Source organism: Oryctolagus cuniculus, chromosome 2 (assembly GCF_051225735.1).
Source record: "Oryctolagus cuniculus isolate XC-2025 breed Fujian yellow rabbit chromosome 2, ASM5122573v1, whole genome shotgun sequence".
NCBI classification, from domain to species: domain Eukaryota; kingdom Metazoa; phylum Chordata; class Mammalia; order Lagomorpha; family Leporidae; genus Oryctolagus; species Oryctolagus cuniculus.
Genome location: NC_142868.1, coordinates 177735040 through 177742384, shown reverse-complemented (window position 1 = coordinate 177742384; position 7345 = coordinate 177735040). Strand labels below are relative to the sequence as shown.

Here is a 7345-nt window from a genome sequence, read left to right as displayed (position 1 = left end):
CTTCAGGCTGCCTTTCCTCCGCTGCAGGGCCGGCAAGGCAGGGCCTGCATGTCCTTCTCACAATGGTGCGAATTTATCTGCTGGATCAAGTTCTCTTGCCTGGCAGCTGCCCACGCCTCAGGAAGAGCAGGGTGGAAGCTTCAATGGAAGGAAACCGGGCAGTTCTGGGGCCTGGGAGGCTGTAGTGCAGGGAGCAGCTGCACTGGCATGGCCCGGGGGTGATGGCAGAGACATGTGAAACCAGAGGGGACGGAGAGGGTAAGTCTCTCGGAAGACACTTGTCACATCAATTGAATCTGACCTACTTAACACTTCTGCGCAGGCCCCTCCTGCCAGCTGGGGAAATGCTCATGTTCGCTCGGTAACTAGAGGTGAGGGAAATTGCACAGATTTGGCTGAGAAATGAACAGGGTTTTTTTCCTCAGCTAGAAATTCTGTTTCGATTCCTTCTTTTAAAAATGGATTGTTTATTTATTTGAGAAGCAGCGAGACAGAGCGAGATCTCCCATTTAGTGGTTCATTCCTCAAATGCCTGCAACAGGTAGGACTGGGCCAGGTGGAAGCCAGGAGCCCAAACTGAATCCAGATTCCTGAACTGGTGGCAGGAACTCAATCTCGAGTCATCACTGCTGCCTCCCAGGGTCTGCAACAGCAGGAAGCTGGAGCTGGGTGTTGAACCTAGGACAGGCTGATGTGGGCCCTGGGCATCTTAACGGGTGACTTAGCCACTGAGCTAATGCCTGCCCCTCAGAGCTCCTTCTGTAGAGAACAAGGTTCTGCCGTTCATCTTGTAGACTTGGAGTCACGGGAGGCCCCGGTGCCTCTTCCCAAGATCCGGATGCTCCTCTGCTAGCTTGTAGTCTCTGCTTGCACCAGCACTTTTGTACCACTGGGCCTTTGCTTGTGCTGCTCTTATCAGCAGAACTGCCCTTGGATGGCTTCTTCCTGTCCTTAGAGACCAGCTCCACTGTCTTTCTTTCCCTTTCTCTTTCCTCTTCCTTCTACTGAGTGCTACTGAATGCTACGGTGTGTGTCAGGCACTCTTCCAGGCGGTGGGGCAGGGCAGTACACAACACACACACATGCACACACACACACACACACACACATACAGAGTCCTTGCCCTAGAAGGGTTCTCCCTAACCCTCTGCCCGGCATAGAACTAATCTCTCTCCACTGGAGGCAGGTGCCTCTGTCGCGGTGGTTATTCGTGGTATTGGAGAGTGCTGGAATCTCAGTCCCCTGTCTCCCTAGTGCCTTACTCTGTGCCAAAAATCAGGGACAGTCCCTCATTTCTATAGAAGAGGCATCCAGGAGTAACCAATCCCATAGGAAGGGCAGAGCCTAGGGAACTTACCTGCTAACAGCAAGTGCTGTTTCCTCTGCACTTGATGATTCTTTGGGGATCCCTAGTGAGCTTTAGGGAACTCATCTTAAAGCTGTGTGGAAAGGAAACACACACTGTGACCATGCAGAGGGTGTGCTGATTTGGGGTGGTCTGGGGAGGAGGGAAGCTCTCCTAGAGCAATTCCGTGGAGATAACACACGTGGGTGGCACATAGTGCACACCGGTGCCCGTTGGGGTTGTTGCTGTGGGGCAGGAAGGCGCAGCAGGGACCCAGCCATCTGATCCCAAGGGTGTGAAGTGCACCAGGGGCTCCAGTGAGCAGGTGCTGGCTCGGGTTACAGCTGCGGAGCAGGCAGAGGTGCCCCAGGAGGAGCAGTTCCCGGGTGCATAACACGCAGCCGCTTGCTCCTGCATGGAGCCAAGGAGCCAAGGGGCGGCAGCGCGTGTGAAAGCAGCAGGGACCAGCCGCCGCTGGAGGAAGCTAGCGGACATCCTGCCCACAGAAAAGAAAACTGAAAGTGCTCTTCTCGTGAGAATCGGTTGTGCTGTCCTCTTTTTCCGTAGTCCCACAGGTACGCTCGACTTTCTCGGGTGCAGGGGTGTGGGTGCCATGGGGAGACGCAGAGTGGTCTGGAGGGGGTTTGCGCTGTGCTGTGGTCCGGGCCCCCAGGGGAAGGTCTGAGCCCCTCCAAGGAGCCCTCCGCCACAGGACCTGCATCCTGGTGACAGTCAGCTCTCCCTTCTGGCTGTCGGGGCGCATTCCTATGTGGATGTGGAGAGAGCGTAAGCAAGATAGGGCCAGAGCTGGCGCAGGAATGTGAGCGTTTCCTTAATTGGACATGAGAGCCTTGAGCTGATTCCAGTTCCAGCGTTGTCTTTTAGGGCCGAGACCCTAAAGACTCCATAGAGCTTTCTTTCTCCGAAAAATCCCTTTGCTTCAAAGGTCCCTTGAGAGAAGAAAAGAAAAAGGGGGGTGGATCTCTTTGATATTTGGGAAGGCGTGAGCTCATGGGCTGCCAGCTGCAGGCTCCTTCTGGGGGCCAGCGGGCTCTAGATGGAGGAGCCTCCCGGGACAGCCCGTGGTAAGAGGATCCTGGGCTTTCAGATGGGGCTGCCGAGCCCTGGTGCAAAGCACTTCTTTGAGCATGTATAGAAGCACTTTGTTGCGGCTGCCTTCGCGCCCCCAGACCTGGAAAAAGAGACTTCCAGTGCCAGCTTTGATGGCTGGAGGACTCTGTGACACCGAGAGGGTGTGCCGCTTGCCAGAGGACAGACAGCAGGGCCAGTCAAGGACTGGAGGATCTGGCCTGGGGGGTGCGGCTTGCGCCATGCTCTTGACTTTTAATGCCCTTGGAGCTGGGGCCTGGGCACATCCTTGGGTCTCCCTGGTTCATCACAGGCCAGCTGGGTACTTCTAAGATGAGAGCAACTAACTGATGGGAGTGAGGGGGGCATTCCAGGACACTGGGAGCCCATTAGTGGCCGCCAAGCAGGGCACCCCTAATTGCCTCTGATGTCTGCCCCCCCACCCCTGTAAAAGCTGGAAGTGTCAGTCAAGGGACTCCAGGGGGAGTGTGTGAATGAAAAGAGTAAAACCTGAAGCAGGTACAATCAACCCCGCCAGCCCCCGCTTTCCCCCAGATACCTTACAAACAAGTCCGGGTCTGCTCCGTGCTTTCCAGTGTACCAAGTGTTTTCATAACATTATCTCATTTCATCCTCACCTCAACCCACACACAGTCTTGCCTTTCAGATTTCTTGTGTAGTCAAATGAGCTTCACCGAAAAATTGGCTAGAAACTCCCCATCTCCTACTCACTTTTTTTTTTTTAAACCCAAGTCTTTGAGTGGCATCTTTAAGAAGCTCCCAGATTCACAGGGTGCACACTTTGTTTATTCTGCCAGCTCTGCCCTACTCGGTGGACACCAGGAGTCCTGGTCTTTGTTAATGGAACTGACACTTTTGCGTTTAGTTCATAGCCTAGCTGTAAACCCAGACAAAGCCACAGAAGCCATGATGAGTGTGGTATCGAGGGAGAGAACAGAGGTGTTGGAACCAGTAAACCCCACAGTCAAATTGTGGTTCAGCCATTTGACAGCCATGCGGCCATGGCCAAGTGACTTACCTTCTCAGGGCCTCTACTTCTCCACCTGTGAAGTGGGGCCAATAGGAACCTAATGTCAGGTGGTTGTGAGGCATAACTGTGAGGGCAGCTCAGCAAATGTCCCTTCCCTTCCCCTATCTTCCTCCTCAAGGTCAGCCACCTTAGGCCCCTGAGAGCTAATCGAAGCTGCCGGCTTCACCACTCCTGGGCAAATTAATGCAACACTGTCTTTTTTGGAAGCCGGAGAGTAGAAAAATGTAGGACTACATTACCAAACAGATTCAGGTGGAGACTTTTAAAAATTAAAACAAATAATTAGCTACAGGTTCTGCACCCCACGGCACAGCTGCAACTGAGGTAACTCTAATAAGATTTCAAGTTCATTACCTTTATTCCTCTTTTTAAAAAATTATTTTAGGTGGGAGAGAGGGAGCTGGGTAACTGGACTTATGTAATGCTGGGAAATAAGGCAATTCTGATTTCACCTGGATTTTTATAGAAGCAGAATCGCATCTCAACTTCGCTGCTGACTTCTTGGCCAATGCAGCTTAAGATGCAGTGCCGTCGCGTGGAAAGAACACTGCCCAGCAGTCTGAGGCCTGTGTTCAGGTTCCATCTGCACCCCTAATAGCCTGTCGACCTTGGCCATGCGATTTAATCTCTCGGATGTCTTCTCACCTGTAAAATGAGAAGACAGGACTAGGTGATTTGGAAGGTCTCTTTTAGCTCTAGGGTTCTGGGGCTCTAAGTAACTTTATTCGCTGGTGTTTCTGTTTCCTCTTGTATTCAAAGGCAGCAGGGATAAAAACCTATCGCATAGAGCGTTGGTCAGTGCGCAGGTTAAAATACTGGGTCTCTCTAGAGAAGAGAAGGAAATGCAGCAAGGCTGAGCAATGGAACTGAGTGGGACCTCTGAGTGGCAGGCCCAGGCCAACCGCTTTCCAGCCCTGCGATCCTTGGCACGTGTGATAACTTATTTCAGCCTCAGTTTGCCGGTTTGTGGACTGGGGACTGCTTTGTTAACCTTATCACACTCTTGAAAGCCAAGATAATGAAAATGCTTTGAAAAGGTGCGGGACGTTATGTAAAGTAGTAGCAGTATTGAGAAAGGGCACACTAATTATGGTTGCATCAGAGTTCAGCATAGGGCCTCCTGGATTTTCAAACGAATGAATGTTGCTCTAGTCCCAGAGGAGAGACAGGTTTGAGGTCCCAGCCCAAGGCCCATTTTCTATTCTAACTTCCTGAGGGAGGTGAGATTCACCTACAACGGCATTTACACAGCGTTCCGCCAAGAGCGGCCTCTGAGAGTGACCCTAATGAGTTTTCCCAGGGGTTACTTCCCAGCCTCTTCCGGAGCTGGGCGGTGTGACTCTCAGGCTCAGGTGTGTGTGTGACCCTGTGTGGGGAGGGGCAGGCGGAGGTCAGCTTCCTGAGTTGGGAAAGCGCCACAAGGCCATCACCGCAGATGAGCAAAGTGGATCTATCGCCACAGCCTTTCTGCCCAGCCCCTGCTGGAGGTGGCTGCTGGGCAGAGCTGGCAGAAGGCTTCGCCCTGCTGGCCCCGGGGGCCTGGCTCAGCACCCTCCTCGGAGGGCCCTGGAAAGTCCCAGCCGGGAAACCTGCCCTCCCAGTCCTGGCTTCTCCTTCAGCTGCCTGGACAAGTCACACCCAGACATGAACGTGGAGGGCACAAAAGGCACCCACAGCCCCCCTGGAAGCAGGAACACCTCTCTGCAAAAGCTCCCCCTCCCCCTCCAATCGGGACACCAACGCGGGGGGAGCGGAAGGCGGCTTCTGGTAGCACTGATGGATTTCTGGTTTAGTGCGCGGGATCCATGGGGTTGGGGGTGCTCCTGCATCTCTCCGGCAGAGGGGGCAGCTAGGGGCTTGTCAGGAAGCAGCGCGTTTCTGGGTGCAGTTTTTACTCCGGTTGACTACAGGAAGGGCTGACAACAGCAAAGCTATCAATTGTTTTTTCTTTGGGTTGGTTTTGACAGGGGGCACTGATGGAATCACGAGGGTCCCCTCCCCTGCCTCTGAGGACCCTGCCCCTGCTGATCTCTTCCCATTCATTCCTGCATCTTTCCTCCCTGAGACGTCTGTGTTCCCACTTTTGAGCACGTACACAGGGGTTCAATATATTCCCTGTCTTGCCTTGCAAAACCGCCTGTCTTCAAGGCAGATTTTAATATTGCCTAGTGTTTGAAAACCGCCTCTGGCGTCACGGCCGCGGAGGCCCCCCAGTGGCCCAGCTGGGCTCTCATCGTCCTGCTCTGCAGGCTGCGCCGCTGGCCAGCCTGGGAGGCGCGGGACCTGTTCCTCCCGACCCCCTTTGTGGCGGCTGTCACGCAGCGAGGGACTCTTCCGCGCCGATTAGGGCGCCGAGGCTCGTGGGGTGCGCTGGTGCGAGTGCGCGTCCCACAGCGGAAAGACCCCAAGCCGACAACACATCCTTTCTCCCACGAATCGGACGCTTTTCGGCTCACGGCAACCGCACAGCCCCTCGCACAGCCAGCCCGGGGGAGAAGGGACGCGTCCCGGGCGCCGCGGAGAAGCCTGGTCCAGGTGTGGATGCAGAAGAGGGGGCCCCGAGGGCTGGGCCAGGTCGGCGAGCGCGGACCGAGGCTGAAGGAACTGCGCCCTCCGCCGGCGCGGAGCGGCCCCGGCGATCCCGCCCGCTCAGCCCGGTCGCCTCGGAGGACCCTGGGGGTGCAGGGACGCGCTGCGGGCGCCGCGCTGACATTGAACTCCAGCCCGGGGCGTGCGTGTGTGCGCGCGTGCGAGTCGCGGGGAGGGGCCGGGCCGGGAGCTGCAGCAAACCACGGCCCTGGGGAGCAGAGCCGAGCGCGTCCCCGAGCCGCCGCCCGCCCGAGCTGCGAGCGCCCAAGCCATTCATGATTTTGGTGACGTTATTCCAGGAGTGGGTGAGGGGGCGGGGCCTCTCGGGGCCAGGCTCCTCCCCCCTCCCCTATAAATGCGGCCTCCCGGGCTCTTTGTGGGGCCGGGATCGCGGTGGTGAGCGGGGAGCTCAGCGCGCTCCGCCGACGCCGCTGGCAGTGGGGCTGTTTCGGGACGGCGGAACCGCTTACGCCCGGCACCTCTCTCGGCCGCCTGCCGCGCCCGTCTGCACTCGTGTCCTTCTCTCCCGGGACGCGGTGACCATTTTTCAATCACGAGGGCGCGGGTCAGCCTCCCCTAGGACTTCATGTCTGTATATTTCCCCATTCACTGGTGAGTACCCGGTGCCCGCGGCGGGCGCCCGTCTCGCTGCCGTGGCTCCGGGGCGAGTGCAGCCGGGGGAGTGCGCGCCCCGCGCAAACCCGCAGCCGGAGCCCGTGCAGGAGTCAACGTCAAGGTTGCGAGGGTGGGGGTGGGGGGAGGTGGCGCTGAGAGCATCCAGACAAAGGAAGTGAACTCGGAGCGCTCAGCGGAGTGACTGCTGGAGGGCGTGTGTGGTGCTAGCTGTGGCGGCGTCGAGCCAGGGGTTGCCTCTGAGCCCCCCTCCCAGCCCACGAGACCCCCTCTCTGCAGAGAGCTGCGGGAGGCGCGCGCCCCCCTGGCGCAGGGGCTCCCGCTCTGCCGGGCCCCTCCCCTTTTTTCTTTTTGTTTGCATGCAAGTCTCGGCGTCGAGGCTGCAGCCAGGCTGAGCTGGTGCAGCCGCCGCTTTTGCAAAGCTCGGGCAGGGGGAGAGACGCCTTCCCCACCCGCAACCCCACTGAAGCCACAAACAGCAGCTCCCACGCAGCACACTTTCGACCCCTGCTCGCTCGGTAGCCCCCCAAACCCGTCCAGCCTTCAGTGCCGGTCCTTGCTGGCGATGAGCCGCCCTTCCCGAGCTGGGCCGAGGGGCGGCGGCGGAGGTTTGCCCCCAGCGGGGGACCCGGGTGGGG

At 57.4% G+C, this 7345-nt stretch overlaps 1 protein-coding gene across 2 annotated transcripts in view; it reads left to right on the top strand.

The window, feature by feature from the left end:
- Positions 1-1802: 1802 nt before the first annotated feature.
- The window catches only part of LBH (LBH regulator of Wnt signaling pathway), a 30635-nt gene continuing 25092 nt past the window's right edge, over positions 1803-7345 (top strand). Inside the window, exon 1 of one of the 2 annotated variants that reach the window (XM_070069734.2) lies at positions 1803-1920. Coding sequence is in view for 1 of the 2 variants with exons in the window: in XM_002709936.6 (XP_002709982.1) it covers positions 6661-6686 (26 nt within the window). In the remaining variant the exon portion in view is untranslated. Of the gene's footprint in view, positions 1921-6452; positions 6687-7345 lie in introns of those variants that run through there. The other variant, XM_002709936.6, reaches the window with a different exon arrangement.